This window comes from Mastigoproctus giganteus, chromosome 12, assembly GCF_048544385.1.
Source record: "Mastigoproctus giganteus isolate SK-2022 chromosome 12, ASM4854438v1, whole genome shotgun sequence".
NCBI lineage: Eukaryota > Metazoa > Arthropoda > Arachnida > Uropygi > Thelyphonidae > Mastigoproctus > Mastigoproctus giganteus.
In genome coordinates, this window is record NC_143586.1 from 31,853,326 (window position 1) to 31,875,158 (window position 21,833).

Sequence of the window (21,833 nt, forward strand, 5' to 3'; positions counted from 1 at the left end):
GTTTCTCTCCTTTCCAGCATGTGTACTTGCAGGCCCCTGCACACAAAGCCCATTCTGTTTCATCATTCAGTAAATGGGGTATAAATTTTGCAGCAGTCCGCCTCATGTTTTAATTTTTAGTTAAAATGCATCATGTATCATGAAAAGACTAAATTGTCACAAATATCGTTAATCTGCCGTTGTTCTCATGGATGACTTGTTTCACTTTTTTTTTTTTTGAACAGTTTCAGTCTGCCTTGGAAATGTGAATGCCATTGAAAAGTTTTTTCTACCCACAACATCATAAAAAATACTTGTTTAAACATTTTGTAAGTCTGAAACTGTTTTCCTAAGTTTATGACAAAATTTAATGCAGATTCGCTGTTCTTTATCATCTGGGCTACTTTGGCTACAAAAAATTATAAGACACTTACAGAAACACTTAAACGCCAATTGCACAGTTGGTCTTTAAGTAAGTTTTCAACAGCACAATAGCACCTTATTGGTGCTAAACTTGCTGCATTAACGCACAATGAATTAGTTCAATATCTTACGGTGCATCGCTATACTATGTATATTTAGCACTCCATGCAGCCAGTTCTGAAACTTTTGGCTTGCAATTTGTAGTAATAACATTTTCGTTGTAGAGTGGAGATTTGACATAAACATGCCATAGGGATACTGGTTCATGCCAACTCAGTTGCTTCCCACAGTTGTTACAGATTGGATGGCTGCAGATCTCTATACTGCAAAGCTCCTTCCACTAGTTTGCTCTTTTACATATCATATAATGGCACCAGCCTCATTGGCTGCCTTTCAGCAGCAATTTACTGTGAAAATAATATGACCTCTTGGGTATCTATACAGGTGTGGGTGCTTCCCTGAAGAAATTGTGGTTGTGGTTCCTTTAATTTCTCTCTGTATTTCATTTTGTTTTGTGATTTGATGATTTATATTTGTCTGTGGGAAATTCTGTAGTCTTCTTGGTAGCATTACTGCACCAACCTCTTGGATTTCTGGAGGAGGGGGGTTCCTGGAATGAAAGTAAGCTTTTGTATTCAAATTTTATTTTTTATTTAAGATTTAAGTTTTTCCACATGGTAACAGCAGTAGTTACCTATAAGCATAAAATGTGCTGTAGTTTCAGCAATAAAATTAAAGCCATATACCATCTTTGTTATGGAATTGGGCAACTTAGATGTCTGTGAATATTTGTATGTTCTTTGCTCCATTTTAGATTAGTGTGCAGTCAGTGACATATATATATATATCTAAAACAGAAATGATTAAAATCATAACTCATTTTATTTCAGAATATGCAGAAATCAGGAGATTTCAACAGTTATTGTAATATGGTTGATATAATTTCAACAGTTGTGCTAAATGCTGTTGAGACCAATGGAAGGGGGAAAAGGTCTTCATCTTCACCCAGGGAAAAGCATTGCCTTATTTTTATTCAGTAAATCATCCATGTTATGATTGTGGAACTATTTATACGTACAAGACATGAAACAGCACATAGCAAAAAAAAATATAGTCACAGATCTAAAGAGAGGGATGCTATCTGTGAGAAGCAAAAAACTTTTAACTCAGTTTCTTGTGATAAAAAAAAAAAAAACCTTGGAGCAAACGCATCTAATCCACAGCAATTGGAGGAGGGCTGATTGGAATGACATAAGAAAGATGCCATGCCCAGGTGGTTAGTATTATGTGATTCAAAAAGCAATTCACAATTCTTTGCTTTCATTTTGTGTGATATTTGGTGATGTGAATGGATATGTTGAATTTATTAATTATTATTAATATCCATATGATGCAAGGAAGCCTGAGGCTTATGCCGCACCAGGAAAAAAAAAAAAAAAAAAAAAAAAGTTCCCGAGTAACCCTGAGAGAGAGAGAGAGAGAGAGAGAGAGAGAGAGAGAGAGAGAGAGAGAGAGAGAGTCAAAAGTAGAAAGGAATCACCAAGAAAGAGAAGAGTGATGATATCCAGCTCAGGACACTGGGTGTGCCAAGCCCATACTCACTAGATGTGAGCCCCCGGGGTTATTTATTGACATTAAGGAGTAAAGTAAAAGCAGAATAAAGAGAGAGAGATGATGTCTGGTTATTATTGAAGAACTGAGTGATAAAAATCTATTTTATAAAAATGAGAAAACCACAGGGTTACAGAAAATATCAAATGGATCACTAGTAAGCAAAGGCACAGCTGTGTGTCTTCTTAATTTAATGGAAAATGACAAGCAGTCATTTTCAGATTTTGAACAAGAAAGGTTTTTAAAAAATGGAACAAAAATATATTTTATTGAATTCTGAGGAGTTTCATTTTAAAATTTTAAGACTCCGGGAGAAACAGTCACTATAATTCAAAATCATTAACTAAGAGAGAAAGAGAGAGAGAGATATGATTTTTATAAAATAAATATGTATGTACACTGTTTCAGTGAAATGTGTATTGTACATGCTCTTTAACTGAAAAATATAGAACATTTTAAAAATTTGGTGAAGCCTTTTCCAAAATCATAATTTCTTTTTTTTTTTTTTTTTTTTTTTGATCACCTGTGCAGCGGTTACCAACCGGTGGTTTGCAAAACCCCAGGGGTTTGCGAAGTGTTCCGGGGGATCACACTAAAAATTCTGTAATGGCGTCTGCTTAGATTTACATAGATATATTATTGTAAACTACAAAATATAACTACAGTGGTACCTTGGATTACGAGTAACTTGGTATGCGAGTGTTTTGCAAGACGAGCAAAAATTTTTAATAAATTTTAACTTGATAAACGAGCGAGGTCTTGCAATACGAGTACAGTCAGTTCTCGTATAACACGTGTTTACACTACACGAATTCGATCATACACGATTTATAAATAGGGGAACGATATCTTATATAACACGAACCGAATTCGCTTATGCACAATTAGCCTTTGCGTTTACAAGAAATGGCAGTCGAACGCAGAATCACCCCAACCGAACGCAACTTGATAGGAATGAAGAGAAGATTTTGAAAATGTATTTATGGTTTTTTATATCCATGAAGGGGAAACACATTTCACCATAATAACGTGAAAACCAACAATTCCAGCTAGTATAATCGCAAATGCAATTAGATCGAGTTTACTACCAGTTTATAACAGATTCCACTAGCAGGAACGCAACTGGAAATTGTTTTATGGTAGTAACCCCTAGAAATGTGCTTTAGTAAAATGTGAGGTGTTAATAGTGTATCTCCGCCTTTATGGTGTTGTTTATTCAGTTGCTACACGCGGGCAGCTTTGTTTATGTGTATCAAGCGTGCCTCCTCGTTTTGTAATAGTGCGAGCGATGAATCTGATTTCCGTGAAATCCTCAAAAGGAGGCAAAAGCAAGCGTCATTGGAAAGATTCCTTGTTAAAGTCGCACAAAAAGAAAAAATCAACAGATAGCAGTGATTCCATTAGAGACAGTGAAAGTCGTCCTACCCAATAATTAATAAATTCGATTGCTTTATGTATATTAAATTTAAATATTAAAAATATAAAAAGGTATGTATTTTGTATTAATCATTTTTACAGTATATGAATATTTTTGAGTTTTGGAACAAATCATCTGGGTTTCCATTATTTCTTATGGGGAAATTCGCTTTGATATACGAGTGCTTTGGATTACGAGCACGTTTCCGGAACGAATTATGATCGCAAACCAAGGTACCACTGTAATAATAAACAATAAAGTCAAACCAAATTAAATAAAACGAAAAAGAATTGCCAAAGAAAGAAACTACATTTCCCACAATTCCTTTTAATTAGTTTACTATCTTACATTAATTGGTTACTGTGCATAGGTTGAAGGTTGAAAAAAGATACTTGTTGACATTAGACTTGAACTTCTGTTGATTGTAATTTTCAGGAAATACATAAGGAATGTTTTTTCAGCAAACAGAAATTGAATGAATAAATGAGGAAGAAGTAAAGTTGGTTCTGTGAGTTTGAAATTGGACAGTAAAAGGATGTTGACTGGTTGCGGCACATGTTTGGATTGCTTTGAAAGAGAGAGCAGGAATTATAGAAGCCAATTCAGAAGAACAGTGCCCGTGGAAGTATCTACAGAAAGATCTGTGAGACAGAGTGGAGAGACTGTTAGAGATGAGACTGTTGCATAGCACAGTGGTGTCGCCGTCCTCCCCACACTGGGTGAAAAGGCCCAGGTTCGAATCTCGTCAGTGAATCCTATGTGATTCACATTCCTTTAGATGTTGCCTACCTCCCCTAAACGTTTGTACCAATATTTTTGAGACACCCTGTATAGGCTTAGTGGTTCACTTTAAAAATATTATGTTGAAAGAGGTTCGCTAAAAAAAATTTTACATTGAAAGGGGTTTGCAATAAAAAATATTATCTTGAAAGGGGTTCACGAGTCAAAAAAGGTTGGGAACTGCTAATCTAGTGTATTCAGATTGACTGATTTTCAATAGATGTGACAATAAGCTAAAATTTTTAGAATCAAAATGGTGATCAAAGAGGATGAAATTCACTGAAATTATAAAATCAAGCCCAGTATAAAGATCCCAAGAGATATCAAAACTTGTTAGCACAAAAAAAAGCCAATTAATTTTCTTTGTGAACACAAATATATTTAGCAAGATTCAAGACTAAAAATATTTGGTGGATTTAAGCTTTGTTTCCATTTCTTGTGTGTTTTATAAAAGTATGTATCGATAAATAATACACAATTACAATCATGTATGTGTGCATAAGAGGAAGGGGAATTTATGAAGCACACTTCTTGTTCTACCAATTATCCATCAATGCACCTAATATCATCACTTATCAAAGTAATATCCGGAGGTGGCTCCAATGGTTTTGGGAAAGTAATTTTGACAAGGACAAACCAAGAGCTTGAAGACTCAGTGTCTATCACAAAGAATAAAAATGAAGAACAGAACTCATTGTGTAGCTCATTCGAAATGATGGTTGTATAACCATAAAGCAAGTGATGAACACTGCAAAATTGTCAAAGGCAAGTGTTTTGACCATCATCATCAACAGACTGGGGTACAAGAAAAATCTGTTCTTGGTGGGTGCCTAAGCTGCTCACACAGAGTTGATGGCTTCGAGAAAAGAGATCTGTAAAGATCTTCTGGAGAAGTTTTATGCTGATGGGTGCTTTAAAGGAGTTGTCGCATGATGAAACATGGCCCTTCCATTATGACCCACAAAACAAAACCGCCATCAAAGATCAGTGAACTCTCCAGAACTTCTCATTATTGGTAATTTGTTTTTATGTAAAATAGGGTTAATCTGCAAGTTGTCTTGCTAATTCTTTGTTCCAGCCATCGCCGATCAACAGACAATTCTAGATTTAGAATCCTGAAGAAATCCTCATGTTAACTTGCTCATACCAGTTGCAGTTGAATTGAGTCTGTGAGATAGGTTTCTCATAGATTGAGTTTCCATTTGATGACATCAGCGAGAATTGCTTCTCATAGATTGTTTCCAATTCTCATAGATATAATGTAATCCCTGAGTTATATAAGTATCATAAAACTCATCAGATCTCATCTGAATCATCTAGAAGCATAATAATCCATGAATGTTATTACCTTCTTGATTATATATGGTTATATTAGACCCTCTAGATTTTGAAATCCTTGCACCTATCTGATATAATCTAGAAAATAAGCCACCAAGTGACAAGAGGATGTAACAAAATAACATCACATTCAATCTTGATTCAAACCTATATTGCTTTGTGACAATATACACTAAGCTGTACTTTGTCTGTTTTCTTTAACCGAACTTTATATCACAGGAAGCCCCTTGAGATTCAGAGTTTTGATAATTTGCAAGTGGCTGTATTGAAAGCTTATGTTTCGTTTAAACATATTTCCTTACTTGTCGTAGTAATTATTCATATTAGCCATAAAGTTCAAAAGAGCCACAGGCTTTTGCTACATTGGCCAAAAAAAAAAAAAAAAAAGAACAGTATGTGCTTTCCTCCTCACATTAGTAACTATCTAGTTGGCCTATGAATTTCATCAACTAACTTCAGAGGCAGCTTATTCCAGTAGTCAGCAACACGCTGGGTTAAAGAAACTTCCTAGAGTTGTCTAAACCTCTTCCCCCTGTAATTTGAATTAAGGCCCCTAGTTCTGGAATTCTTTATAACAGTTGAAATGCTACCCTCATTCATTTTATTAACCCCTCTCAAAGCCTTTTAAATCTCAGTCAGGTCCCCTCTAAGGTTCTGGTTACCAAGCTCTGTAACTCATGTAATTGAAGTGTTTCCTTCAGTAGTCACCCATTCAAGGAAAGACTTCATGTGCATTGCCGATTTTTGGACCCTCTCAAGAAGCTGTCTTTTTTCGGATAAGATCTCCATACTTGGACACAGTATTCCAAATGTGGTCTTAGAATTGCCTCATACAGTAGGGTTCTCCCTATCTCTACTGTATAGTGTTCGATAAACCTGTTTATGCTGCCTGTAGAATCTCATAACTGCCCAAATTTAACTCCCAGATCCCTTTCTTCCTCTACTGTTTTTAATTCAGCCCTCCCAAGTGTATAAGTTAATTTGGGTTTACTATTCCCCAAGTATGATCGTGCATTTTGCTGCATTAAAACATAGGTACCAATTTCAGACTGTTCAAGTCATCCTGAAGGAGTGCTGCTTGGCACTGATCATTAACGACCCTCCCAGTGTTTACATCATCTGTATATTTTAACATCACACTCTCTATCCCTTTGTTGATGTTGTTTATAAAAATCAGAAACAACAGTGGTATAAAAACTGATCCTTGGAGGACTCCACTTCTGATATTACACCAATCTGAAGTATATCCATTAATCATAACCCTGTACCATGCAGCCACCCCTGCAATCCATCTTAGATTCTTTCCAGTAGTCCATGTTCAAGCTTATTCTGTAACCTCTCGTGAGGGACTGAGCCAGTGCCTTGTTAAAATCCAAATAAACTGTCAGAATTGTTTCCTACATCCAGCTCATAGGTAACTGTCAAAATAGCTTACCAAGTTAGTTAAACATGATTTTCCCTTAACCATGATGTGTCCTTCAAAATGCCGTTTCTATCTAAATATCCCTGGATTGTACTCCTAATCATTGCCTCCAAGATTACTACAGACTAACTGTAGCTATCTACTTCACTCTTAGAACCATCATTATGTATTCGTGGTATGTTGTCACTTCTCCAATCCAAAGGAATTTCTCCCGAATTCAATACACTCTCTGGCCACCTCCCTCAAAATTACTGGGTATATGCAACCAACTCAGGGAGCTTTATTGCCTTTGGGCAATATACCTTATAGTTGTGATGGTAATGAGACTCCTGGTTTTTAAATTACAGATGACTTAACAGTCATCTGTAATTTCAAAATCACTAATTGCATGTCTCAACCTCACTTGCACAGCCTCTCCTCAGCACAAAGGGTCTTTTGTCAGTAAAGACTGATGCGAAATACCTATTCAATTCATCAGCTGTGTTACCTAAAACTTTCCCACACACAGTACACAAGGATCCAATTTGATTCATTTTCTTTTTATTCACACACATGGAAAATGCCTTGTCCCCATTCTTTGCTGTCTTAGCCAGTGCTTTTTTCATATTCAGCCTTAGCCTCCCTAACCTTATCTGTGGTATTATTATAGATCAACTTGTAGCTGTTGTAGGTTTCAGTACTTTTCATTGCTCTGTAACTTCCCCTTGTATCTTTTTGAGCTCTATTTGACTGACTAGCTCTGTATTCATCCATCTCAGCTTCCTCGTGCTATTTTTTTTCCTTAATGGTATATATTAATATTGTAGCATTTGTAGTTTCTGTGATTACTGCTTTAAAGATATTTCATAATTCTAATATATTTGGCCCCTCTCTCTCTCTCTGCAATTTGCCAAATTAATAAGATGCCATACAGTGCCTTAAACTGTTATAGTCTCTAACTACTGCAACACCTTTCTTCACCTTCCAACTAATCAGGCACCTGGGAGGTGATCTGATTGAGGTGTATAAAACCTTGTATGGTTTTAGCATGCTCAATGCTGATGGGATTCTTCCTCTTGCTTAGAATAATCACCTGAGATGGCATAAATTCAAATTGAGGAAAGTCAGTTGTAGGATAGATGTCTGGAAGTTTGCCTTTAGCGAGCGGGTAGTTGATTGGTGGAACAGACTTCCCATCTTTTGTTGTGGAAGTTGATTTAAGGCTGAGCTGGACAGGTATTTGGAATGAATGGAGGGATGAAATCAGAGTTTGTTTTTTTTTTTTTTTTTTTTTGTCTGATGCTGCATAAGCTTGCTTTCTTGCATAGTGTTCCTCTACTAATGCTAATTCTAATGACTGTGATGACTACCTGCCATGGTTACTGTAAGCCCTGTGAGTAATCTAGAATATTCTTACCCCTAGTATTTTCTCTAATGTGCTAGTACAAATAATAATCTAGTTTTATTTAAAATTTTGTTCCTTGTGTTGAGTTCCCCCCCCCACTTAATCTATTCTGTTAGGGGCAGATTGAAGTCACCCATAATAAGACAATTACTCTTGCTTGCCACTTCATCTGCATGTAGACTTGTCATACTCTTCACAATCTTCTAGACTACATTACTCCCTCTCACATTATACCTATGCTTCCAAGTAACTACACATAACACAGATTCTAAGCCAACAGGCATAACTCAGCAAAAGCTCTAAGTATTCAGGCTACTTTTGATAAGAAGCATGACCCCACCGCCGACCGGGCTAGCTGAGTGGGTAAAGTACCTGCCCGGCAACCCAAAGGTCGCGGGTTCGATTCCCGCCTCGGGCTTGGATCAAAGTACTGCAAAAACCTTGGGAGGTGCAATATGGCCACAGAAGCCGATGCGCCAACAACTACCAAATCAAAAAAAAAAAAAAAAAAATGACCCCACCACTCCTATCTTTCCTGAATACATTATACATACCATAGTGGAACTCGTTACATTTCTTTCAGCTCTATTATGTCAGCATTAGTTGCCCTAATCAGGAGTTTGAATTTACCTATTTTATTGACAACACTCTTGACATTACTTTAGCCACAGTTAAAATATGTATTCTTTTGTAGTTTACTACCCTAACATACCCCTTGAATTTACTTAGTATTGTTTCTCTAACTTTATCTTCCCGCTCATATGAAACATTACCAGCCTCTGAACATCTTTACCAACACTGGCTGTTGTGGCAACAAACAAGAATCCTTGAGATATGTGCAAGCATATCTTTGACCCATGTCATCAGATAAATGTTACCATTACCCTTATCACCTAGCAGTTTCCCTGGACCCTTAAGATATCCCTTAGTGATACTGGCAGAAACCCTTACACTATTTTTTGTTTAAATGAATATTGTCTTTACAAAATATGCTGTACAGATGTAGACAAGATCCTAATCCAACCAATCTATTTGGGTCTCATAGCAACATTTAAGTTTTGTTATGCCTGATACACGTTTGCAGGAATTCCCAACCAGATGAGCTATTCAGCTACTTCATTCAGCAATTGATTGAAAAAGCACATTTGTGACTGTATAACAAATGTAAAAGAATCTAGGTGAAATAAGACGATTGGGAATGCATACTGAAGGAAGCTGTTGTTAATGTGGTGCAAGACCCAAAAGGCATTTCATCAGTAGAAGAGCTGCAGAGTATTGCGAGTTAGACACATACGTAGGAGGAGATGATTGTGGTGTTTTTGAAGAAAGTCAGGTGAAAGCAGTGAGAAAGAGAGTTATGCAATTCCAAGCCTTGGCTGTTACTTAAGGCTCTGGCTTAAAGGAATTGTAAGGCTCTTGCAAGGAATTGTAAGTCTCCTCCAGAGCTTTTTAGTGAAAGATGAAACAAACATCCATACCTAATTTTTTTTTTTTTTTTTTTTTAAGAGCATTGTAACTGCGTTGCTGACCCTTTTCACCTTCCCAGAAAGATCTTCAAGTTGACCTACACCCTACACCTCTTTTATCCATCCTCATCTATCAATGGTACTTTCATTTTTATTTAAAGTATTGTCATAGTTGGAGTTAAATGACCCCCTTCTCCATTGGTGAAGCATTACTTATTCAAGATAGTGCAATATCACAGTAACACTTTAGAAAACACCTCAGACTAATATGGCAGACTCCATAATGGGGTTCATGTGTACTCCCCTCTTACTTAAGATTCATAGTAATGTTACAGCTGACTGTGCAGTGCTTCAAGCCATGAGTGCTGGCGGTAATCACGTGAATATTCTGTGTAGAAATGATGCACCCCATTATGGAGTCTGCCATTTTACAATGTGATGAGCGCTCCTCACGCATGCTTAATGCTGCATTACCGGCACCGGAGGCATGATTTACAATCATTCTCAGTCGACTTCTGTTATTTTACCCAATGTGTGTATATATGCATTTGAAATGATGCACTTGCCCCGAAAGCTTCTATTTTATTATTTACATATATTTTGACACTTTTATGTATTGTATCTCTTTTAATGCTTTTATGTATTGTATCTCTTTTAACGCTTTTATTTTATATCTGTTTTAGTATTTTATTTATGTATATATCTATTTATTTTAATAAAGTTTAACTTAAACCAGTCTGTCAGTTGTTACTAGAACTTATATAGTGATGATAGTAACTTGTAGTGAAGGTATTCACAATATGAGATGTATTTAATGATGCCAATTCCTAGTTACCTAGTAGCTGACTGCATGTGAAATGATGCCCTTGTGCTAACTTACATGTCAGTTAACTATTTCACAACCTGAGCCTTATAGCCCTAAAGTGCTCTGTGATCTTAATTACTTGTACACCACTAGGCATCTCCCATATTGTGGAGTTATACTTCACAACTGGATTGTCATCATGCATTACCAGAGTACCTGCCCACCCACCGATGAGGATCCAACAAGCTCTGAAATGGTGCTGTCTGGGTGGTGGTATCCACTGAGAATAAGTAACAATAGTCTTCTCCATTGGTAAAGCGTTACATATTTGAGGTCATGCAATATCATGATAACTCGTGAAGGTATTCACAATATGAGATGTACTTAATGATGCTAATTCCTAGTTACTTTGTAGCTGACTGCGTGTAGAAATGATGCACTTGCACTAACTTACACGTCAGTTAAGTATTTCGTAACCTGAGGCTTATAGCCCTAAAGTTCTCTATGACCCCCTTTTATTTTTTATTTATGGACTATCTCAGCTTAATTCCAAAATGCATAATACAGACCTGCAGTAAGCTTATTAACTTCTGTTACAAGATGTAGTAAATCTTTAAGCTCTTGAGGTATCCAAGACGTGAATGTTATAAAAATGCAAAACTACTTGCCAGTTGACTGGGGCATTTGTTAATCTAACTTTGTTAAAACTGTGTGGTCTGTATTAATATCATACAAGGTGTGACTATTAAATAATGAGACTGCACACACAGCCACTATACAACAAGCACCATCTGTGAAACAAAGGCACAGGAGTTAACCTTGAACCTCTCCCTAGTTGTCTGCTAAGTCACATTCCAATGTGCATGTTTGCTTTGCAGTGAGAGTTTTTCATTACATTGTGTTTTTGCAGTTTGCCGGAAAAATGACAGACAAAAGAATTCAACAACAAATCAACCTCATTTTTAAAAACCAAGAAAGCACCAACTGAAAGTTGTGTTACGTCGAGTTCATGGGGAAAATACTGTGTCAAGAGCTTGTGTGTTTTCGAATGGCATAAAAGATTTTTATAAAGAAGAGAGAATGTGAAAGACGTTGAAGAACTAGGTCATCCATGAAAACTGATAAAAATGTGGACAGGATAAGGACGGTGATTAGATACGATTGTCGTTTAAGCATTAGAATGGTTTCATCAGAACTCAGTATGGACAAAGAAACAGACTAATTTTAACCAAAAATTTAGACATGAGAAAAATGTGCCAAGATGGTGCCAGAATTTTTTAATGAAGATCAAGGAATGAGAAGACTCCGAGTTTGTGAAGTTGTTTTAAAAAAAAAAAAAATTGAAGTCCATACTTGAATACTGTAATTAGTTGAGGGAACCCATTTTCACTCCATTGAAGATATTCAGAAAAAAATGAGAGAAATGTTAAGCAATGAAAGTTGGCTGTTCCAGTAAGACTCAGAAACTAAAAGGCAAAGAATGCAATGGAAGACAACATTCCCCAGACCAAAAAAAAGCAAGAATGTCAAAATCAAAAATTGAAAACCATGCTTCTTGTTTTCTTTGATATATTGAAGAATTATGGCTGAATATATCCCAACAAATCAGACTGTCAATTAAAAATACTACATTGAACTTTTGAGAAAGCTGTGTGAAAAAATTTAAAAGAAGAAACCTAAATTGTGGAAGGATAGTTGGATGCTCCATCAGGACAGTGCTCTAGCACACAATGCGCTCTCTGTTCACCAGTTTCTGGCCAAAAAACAAATCCCTATGTGCAAACATGCACCCTACTTGCTATACCTGGCCCCTTGTGACTTTTTTCCTCTACCATAAACTGAAACCTGTACTTGAGGGAATCCATTTTCACTCCATTGAAGATATTCAGAAAAAAAAATGAGAGAAATGTTGAGGCTTTACAGAAGATCACTTCCAAAAATGTTTTTGTGCTTTGAAAAAATGTATGAAACAGTGGGTGTGGTCCCAAGGCAATTATTTTGAGGGAGAGAACTTATTAAGTTATGAAATATTTCATTATATTTTTTGTATTTGTATCCAGCAGGGATAAGGAGGTGATTATTCCATTGTATAAGGCAATGGTCAGGCCACACCTAGAGTACTGTATACAGGTCTGGAGGCCTCATTTCAAGAAGGATTTAGAGCTGCTGGAACGAGTACAGAGAAGGGCAACAAGATTAGTGAATGGAACAAAGGGGTGCTCTTACGAAGAAAGGCTTAAGTTTTGCAAATTACAGTGTCTGGAGACTAGGCACCAGCGAAGTGATCTGATAGAGGTGTATAAAGCCTTGAATGGTTTAAGCATGCTCAATGCTGATGGGATTCTTCCTCTAGTTCAGAAAAATCACCTGAGAGGGCATAAATTCAAATTGAGGAAAGACAGATGTAGGATAGACGTGAGGAAATTTGCCTTTAGCCAGCGGGTGGTTGGTTGGTGGAACAGACTTCCATCCCTTGTGGTGGAGGTTGATAGCCTAAATAAGTTTAAGGCTCAGCTGGACAGGTATTTGGAACGAACAGAGGGGTGAAGTGGAAGTGGGTTTTTTTTTTTTTTGGCTGATGCTGCATAAGCTTGCTTTCTTGCATCAAATGCCTCTACTAATGCTAATGCTAATGTATTGCAACAGTCTCATTATTTATTAGCCATGCTTTGTGGAATAACTTTTTTAAATTTTATACTGAATGAATGAATGAATTGTTGATAGCAAAAGGGATTTGTTTTTCAGAAGAGATGGAGAATTAGTAATAAAATATGATACTGAAATTGTGGCAAAGTGAAGCATATTTTTACCAGTGATTAGAAAATGACTTAACTATTTAAAATAATTAAAAAATTTTCTATAAATAATGTGCATATTGCATTTCTGTACTGGGTGGGTCTATATTATATTATTTTCAGCATTACAAACTGTCATAAAAGAAAAGCACCCTAGATAAAGGAAAACGTTTTATTTTATTTGAAAGAATGGTTTGAAGTTTTCACACAGACAATAAGTTTTTGCATGGCATCCATTTTGGTCCAAAGGATGTTGAATGATATACAGTTGTACACCTACAACTGTAGGTGTACAACTAATGCACTGTTGATGTCCAGCAAAATCATATTTTGAACTGCTGGATAGATTGTTTTCCAGGTACACTGTCTCTCTCTCTATCTATTTTATAGCTTGTAACATCTTTGTATTTTAAAAACAGATTTAAACCCAAATTCAAGAGCACAGAAATTGCTTTCTGTAGCAGCAACACCATTTTGAGATTCAACTGTTTCAGCCCTGTCATCTGGTGGTTACATTACTTAAAGTTCCATGAAACATTTGGAATTATTTCAGATAAAGAACAATTTATCTAAACTAATGACAACATAAAGAGAGACTAAAATGTTTCTCTTTATTTTTTGTGCTTTTCTTTTTACAGAAGTTTGTAATGTCATGAATAATATATGCTCATCTTATATATACTGTTTCATGTAAATTAGAAAAATGTATCATCGTAAACGAGGCGCTTCTATAAGCATGTACAAGTATAATGCTGCTTTTATAGTTAAGAAGTGTTATCTTATTCTTGAATCGTAGAGGTCACATTTTATATATATAATCAAAATTCATCAAAAGAAATGTGCAACACAGAGAATACAGAAATGTTAAATAGTTTGATAATCTTATATAACATTTTTTAATATGAAAGTTCAGGTGCTGCCTGCAAATAAATAAATAAAATAATACTTCCTTGATTCACGTTTTCCCCTCAACATAGTACTATTTCTACTGTGTTTTCACTTATATTGACACTTCTCACATTTTTGACATTGGAAAGCCAAGTATGAACTGAAGTTTTACAATTTATTATTCTGCCTTTGTAAATTATATATTTTTCTGATAGATACTTTATAGCTGTTACAGACCTTGCAATCTGTTTCAAGAGTTGTTTTGGACTTGGAGTTTTAAAGTTACTTCCTCTTCATCCTTATCTGTAGCTTTTAACCTATTTACAAATATGTTTTTGTTAGTAAATTGTGCATTTTTTTTATTCATTTTTTTTTTTTTTTTTTTTTTGAACCAGAATTTAAATATTTGTTGGTTGATGTTGATTATGAGTAATCTTCATTAATTTTTTGCTCTGAATAGTAAAAGCACTTTAGAAATGAAATATGTGTATGATGGTAGTAGTTACTTATTTAAAAAAAAAAAAAAGTAACCTAATTGGTTACTTTTAATTACAGAAATATTTACAGAAATAATTACAGAAATATATATATTGAAGTCGGTGATTGATGTATCAGTATTGTTTCCATTAGCAGCTGTTTCTAATAATATTAGAAATAGCTGCCAATGGAAATTTTTACGTGAATTTTTCTAATTTCAACTAAACATTTTTTATAAAATAATACAAAAAAAATATATTTTTTTGAAGAATATTTTAAAGTATTACAGTTTTTGAAACATTAACAAAAAAAAATATTTTTTTTCTTTTCTTATAGGTTGTCGTGTTACAGACGAAATTCTGCATCTTGTTCCTAACAGAGAATGTTTTAGACTAGCTTTAAGATCAATAAAATTATGGGCTAAAAGTGAGTAGTATATATATTACATTTGTACGTGTTATTTACCATGTTGTATCATATATGTTGTGATATAGTTTATCTCTAATACTATAAATATGCAAAAACTAAGACTTCCTGTTTTGATATTTTATTATCCATATAGCTAGATGCACTTTTGCTCTCTTAGACATGTTTTTGATATATATCTAATGTTTAATTTGAAAATATAGAAAACAGTTAAATCATCTGTATGTGAAATACATTGAGAGGATGGTTTGATGTGTTGCTAATGGAATATTCTCCACCTTGCAGTCCTCTGGTTGTTTGTTTGTTTATCTTTCTTCTGCTTTTTCCCCTCTGAACTTTATTCATTGCATAAATTCAAATTAATTTCTTCACTTCTTGACATCTTATTTTGTGATAATTAGCTATACATATTGTGTAAGTCTTCACTGTCACTGTCTTTTTCAAATGATGTAGCTGAAAGAAGAATATATTTTTACTACTGGCTGCTAACTTCAGTGGTGCCATGCTTCTTTTCAAGAATTGTGTAACAATATAATATCTTTAATATACCACTCTTGCATAATATTATAGAATGCAGCTGATAGCCAGTTGGTCCTCCTTTAAAAGAGATGACATATTAGCATTAATTTTACAAGTATGGTTAAATGCACATGGTTAGTCAAGTGCAAAACAGCTTTAGATTGTCTTAGTCATTAATGGTCATGTTGAAGTTGATGGTATAAAGTACAGTCAGTCCTCGTATAGCACGATAGTTGTGTTCCTAGAAACCCTCGTGCAATATAAACAACAGGCCCTACGGGTAAAATAGGGTTATGTGCCGACCACCCAATGTTGAACACACATTTGTAACCAAAACATTACCAAACACAATAAATAATCGTAATAAAATACTTACGTATTTTATTACGACTATTACGTAATAAAATATTGCTAATGCTTTTGCTTCTATCGTAAGAAAACTTGCTTTTTGTTTGATTTTCTGTCCAAACAGATGACAGCTGTTCCGTCTCTTCCAATTCTTTGTGTCTTAATCTAATGGATTTTAATTACACTTTGAGTTGTTCCTGCTATGAAAATTATTTTTATTTTCTCTGCATTCTTTGTAATTCTCGGCATTGCTTCATTTAGATCTGTACGTGCACTATCACATGGTCTTTCATTTCACTCAAAGCGTTTCACAATTTCATATTTTTTCTCTATCGACAGAGGCGGACTGGCCATAAGCCTTACTGGGGAAACCCCTGAGACCGGTGTGATTTTGGCCATAAACGCTAGTATGAGGCCACTATAAATTTTCCCGGGTAAGAATTTTTGACCCAGTCTGCCTCTGTTTATCGATATTGCTTTTCTTTTTCTCTCTGAATCTGCAGTGTCTTCACCAGGACACTTCCTTTTCACACCTTTTAAATATTTTACTCATTTTTAGGGAATAAAGCACAATTACAAAACGAGGACGCACACTTGATACACATAAACAAAGCTGCATGCGTGTAGCAACTGAATAAACAACACCGTAAAGGCAGAGATACACTATTAACACCTCACATTTTACTAAAGCACATTTCTAGGGGTTACTACCATAAAACAATAAAAACAATTTCCAGTTGCCTTTCTGCTAGTGGAATCTGTTATAAACTGGTAGTAAACTCGATCTAATTGCATTTGCGATTATACCAATAGCTGGAATTGTGTTGGTTTTTACGTTATTATGGTGAAATGTGTTTCGTCTTCACTGATATAAAAAACATAAATACATTTTCAGAATCTTCTCTTCATTCCTATCGTGTTGCGTTCGGTTGGGGTGAGTCTGCGTTCGACTGCCATTTCTTGTAAACACAAAGGAGAATCGTGCATAAGCAAATTCGGTTTGTGTTATATAAGATATCTTTCCCCTATTTATAAATCATGTATGATCGAATTCTTGTAGTGTAAACATGTGTTATACGAGGACTGACTGTACGTTGAGTTATGTATTGTCCTGTAAACTGCAGCATGGCCATTCACAATTATAACTGTATAAAGCTGTTTTCTCATTGTCATGACTAACCAGTTTTTATGCAGTCTAAGAATGTTTAGGCTAACTCTAACAGTCTAAGACTTAAAAGTAAGACTTTATGACATTACAGCATTATTCACAGAAAAGCAAATATATTATGAAAAGAAACTCTAAATACTACAATTTGAATTATGCTTAGTAAGGTGCTATGTTACTACCTGAATACCAAGACACTCATGATATTAAAATAAAATCAGAAAATAAGGAAAAGATGGTGACATTTGTCCTCATCCTCATTAGTGCAATTGCACAACCCCCTGCACAATATGTACTCCACAACCACTAAAGATGTGTGCTACTTCCAAATAAAATTAACCAGACAGGGAACTCACAAGAACCACCCTTCAAGCGGGCAGACATCAGTGCTTTATGATTTCAGTCATTGACTGCTGTTAGTGGATGGCCATATGCAATTAAAACATAAAGTAATAACAGATGAATTGAAATCATAAAGTATTCCATGTCCACTACTTTCTATAGATTAAATAAGCAAATGCAACAACAGTGTTAAGTTGAACATCAACCCAGCCAATTGACAGGTCTGAACCAAATGTAGATATGCAAATAAACATTTAATCATATTATAATAAACATATAATCATAGTAAATAGAATTAACATAAACGAATAAATCAGAATGAAATAACATAAACTAAATGACAATAAATTAAAAAATGAAGAAAGCAAAATGTGATCAAACTGAAACAAAAATGTGACAGAAGAACATAGAAATAAGAGGGAGAGAACAAAAGAAAATTCTTCAGACTGTGCTACATTATAACCATATCAAAAGTAACTTTATTATAATTAGAAAAACATGATTATATCTTCAAGACTATTATTTATTTAATATCGATGTAAATACACCATAGATAGCTCTTAAAGAGAAAATTGTGAAAGTAGTGTAAAAAGGCATCATTTCATCTGTATCTCATATTGTGATCATCCTTCACAACAAGTTACCATGTATTGCACTACCTTGAATAAGCAACACTTCACTAATAAAGAAGTCTATTGTTACTTATTCTCAATGGTTACCACCACCCAGAAGGCAGTTTCAAGGCTTGTTGGCCTTTCATCAGTGGGTGGTGTTACCCACTGAGGATAAGTAAGAATAGACTTCTCTATTGCTAAGAATATTCTTAGCATCTTGCTAAGAATAACCCCAATTGTAGCATTAACTTGTTTTGTGGTAATTAATGTTTCTTTTGATAACAGACTTGAAGACATAACTACCTTTGTCTAATTATAAAAAGTATTCACTATTATACGACATCTTTTTCATTTAATTCATTTAGCTGCTGAAAAATCTGCAATGGCAATTAGATAAAATTCTTGTGTACTATTTCTTGCATAGGTTTTAATATCATCAAAGAGACCAAGAAAATACTAAAGCATATTCATTATGTAAGGATTGAAAGGCACCTTTTAGTGAATGCAGTATTAGAAAATTAATGTAAAGATCACTTCATCTGTGTTATGGTAGATTTGAGTGATGATATTGGCATATAAGTTTAATGAACACAAAATTAATTTAAATTTACGTATATCCTCACATTATGGCTTAGCTCCTCGGAGATACTTAAACAATAATAATTTAAAATACACTGCTTGTCAGTGAAATTGAATAGGTGGATTTCTTAAATTTGTCGTGCATAATTCTGACATATTGATTTAAACAAATAGAATGTCTGTTGCCATGCTATGCTGACATAAGAATCAGAATGTGCTAATTGTTTTTATAGCACAAGACAAGGGTAAACAAAATAGTGAGCAAAAGACTATCTAGGGGGAGGGTGTAATTCCTTTAACAAGCATAGGGCAACATTGTGTGGCTTACTGACTTTAAAATCGTCAGAACATTTAATTGTCATGTTGACTGTGATGCCAGAAAAGTTGGACACTTTTGGTAGCAATGGATAGAGGAAGATGCTCACATTTCTAGGGATCTAGTGGCATTAGAAGAACATCAAAATTAGAAAGATTGACAGATCTACCAACTAGTGACAGGAATTGTGCCCCCTATGTCATGGGGCACAATCATCAGACAATTTTCTCACCATCTTGCCTCTTCAGAATTTGCAGTGGTATAGGAAAAGAACTGCTTGGAGACAAGAATGATATCACATCTTTAGTGATGAATAAACTTTGTGTGGATTCAACATCACCCAGATGAGTGTATGAAGACATGCCAGAGAGTGGTGCATAGGGTCAGGATAGCTCCTGGTAGGGAGCTATCAGTTCCAATTGTGTCTTTCCTCTGGTTATTATTGATAGCAAAACATTATGATAAACAATTCCAAGAATGCTATTTCTATACTTTCTACACCCCATCCAAGTGCTGCTTTCACAAGGAAATGAGTCTTCACACATTCAGCTCATATCTTGAGAGTGCTTTGGGATGTGGGGATGCTTCATTAGTCTGGCTGTTCAGAGATCTGTTACCCATTGAACACATTTGAGATAGGATGAGATGTAAGAACAGTAGAAAGTCAGTTATCCATAATAATTTGAAAGGCTGATCTTTCGTCTTTTTTTTTTTTTTATTAACGGTAGTACAGTAAGCTCTGGTTATAGTGATCACGTATATTGCAAATTGAATTTTGATTTTAATAAGCGAAAGATCGAGTTTAGTACCTGTTTATAACAAATTGTACAAACAAAGAGCCCAATAAAACAAAAACTGCAAATTGTTTTTATTGTTTTATGGTTGTGACCTCTAGAATTCTATGTGACCTTCAGAAATGTGCTTTATAAAAATATCACAGACACTACTAGATTTTCTCGGAAACCATGAGTGAATTTCAGATTAGTTTAGATCCAGAATCGGTAAGAATAATATCGGCCCAAAACTGCAATTTATTATTTTACTCATTTTTTTTACAGTAAAATGTGAACGAGAGAAAAAAGGCGTAGTTTTAACATTGCAACAAAAGACAGAAATTATTAATAGAATTAGAAAAGGTGAAAAATTTAGGAAATCTCTCCAAAGAGTTTGTGGGGACTTCAACTATTTACGACATCAAGAAAAATTCCAGTGCTATAACAGAATTTGTGTCGATTGTGGATAGTGAAGAAGGATCTAGCAGGGATAAAATGTCGAAACCTGAAAATGCCGCTTTAGAGAGTGCACTCACTTTACTTTTTTTGTTTTCTTCAGAGCGAAGTTTAGGTGAACCAGTGTCCTGTGAAAAAGCATTGGATTTTAATCGAAAATTAATAGGTAATGAAGATTTTAAGGCGAGTACAGGTTGGCTGAAAAACTTTAAACTGAGACACAGTATACATGAACTAGATATTCAAGGCGAGAAACTCTGCAGACAAAATCAGTAGCGGTGTCCTTTGAAAAGTAAGTTTGCTTCAGTTATAGCAAATTATGAGAAATAAAACATTTATAATTTTGATGAGATGGACTTATTATTGAAAGCATTACCGAGAAAACCCTAGCCACTAAAAGAGAAATGCCTGCACCAAGTTTTAAGATGAGAAAAGAGCAAGTTACAATTGCTATGTGTGCAAATGCCACTGGGATGCACAGATTGCCTGTGCTCATTATCAGTAAGTCGAAAAAAAACAGAGCATTTAGTAAAATCTTTCTAATTTGTCTGTTTTGTATAAAAATGATAAAAATGCCTGGATGGATATTTCTATTTTCCAAGATTGGTTTATAATTTTTTTTTAATTTATTTAATCTTACCTTACGATTAAATTAAATAAGATTAATTTTAATAAGAGGCGTACAATTAAATTACTGCCTTACACCTCTCTAGGGTGGAATGAATCAGAACCTTGATATAAATGCTGCTTAGTTTATGGTACCAGACACGAATAATGGTTTCTTGCTGTTGTTACCTTGTTTTATGACTTTTTAGCAGCAATTTTCTATTCCATAACACTCCAGCAGTTTTTCAGTTGGGTTCAAATCAGGACTCTTTCCTGGCCACGATAAGGATCAGATATTGCAGTCCTGCATGAACTTCTTCACCTAAAGATAAAAAAATAAAAAGTCATTGCTTGAAGCAAGTTAAAATTAGCATACTAGAAATTGTAGTAAATGATTATGCAATGTTGTGCTGACTTTACAAGCAGTGTAGCAAGGCAAACAGTCACATTGGAAAGCAGAATTTTCTGTTCCTTTGAAAAAGGTTGCTGATGATGGGCAGAAGAGTCTAATTTAAAATTTTTGTATAGTAGTCACCATTAACAGTACCATTTACAAAATGTATTCTGCCCACTCCTTTGCTCGTTACATATACACAAACCATCTGGCCTGATGGAAACAATACTGTTGATTGAATGCAGCCAGGGTGATAAGCTTCATTAGATCTACACCAAATCTACCATTTATCATCTCAAAAATTTAACCTTCATGGAGGTTAAATTTAGATTCATTAGATTCCCAATCTCCAATCATCGTGTTCTTTAGCCAAGGTTAGTCATATTTTCCTCCTGGATTTTGTCAATAAGGGCTTACAAGGTCGATATGCTTTCAAACCATTCATCACAAATCTTTGTCAGACAATTATATCACTTGCATTTACCCCAATATATTCCTTAATTGTGGAT

The 21,833-nt window shown here is 34.9% G+C and overlaps 1 protein-coding gene across 1 annotated transcript in view; it reads left to right on the forward strand.

Annotated features, from left to right (window-relative positions):
• Window positions 1-21,833, forward strand: part of LOC150076854 (poly(A) polymerase type 3-like) — a 341,061-nt gene that overhangs the window by 163,746 nt on the left and 155,482 nt on the right. Inside the window, exon 8 of the mRNA XM_090386405.1 lies at window positions 15,123-15,212. Coding sequence (XP_090242531.1) covers window positions 15,123-15,212 — 90 coding nt within the window. The remainder of the gene's footprint in view (window positions 1-15,122; window positions 15,213-21,833) is intronic.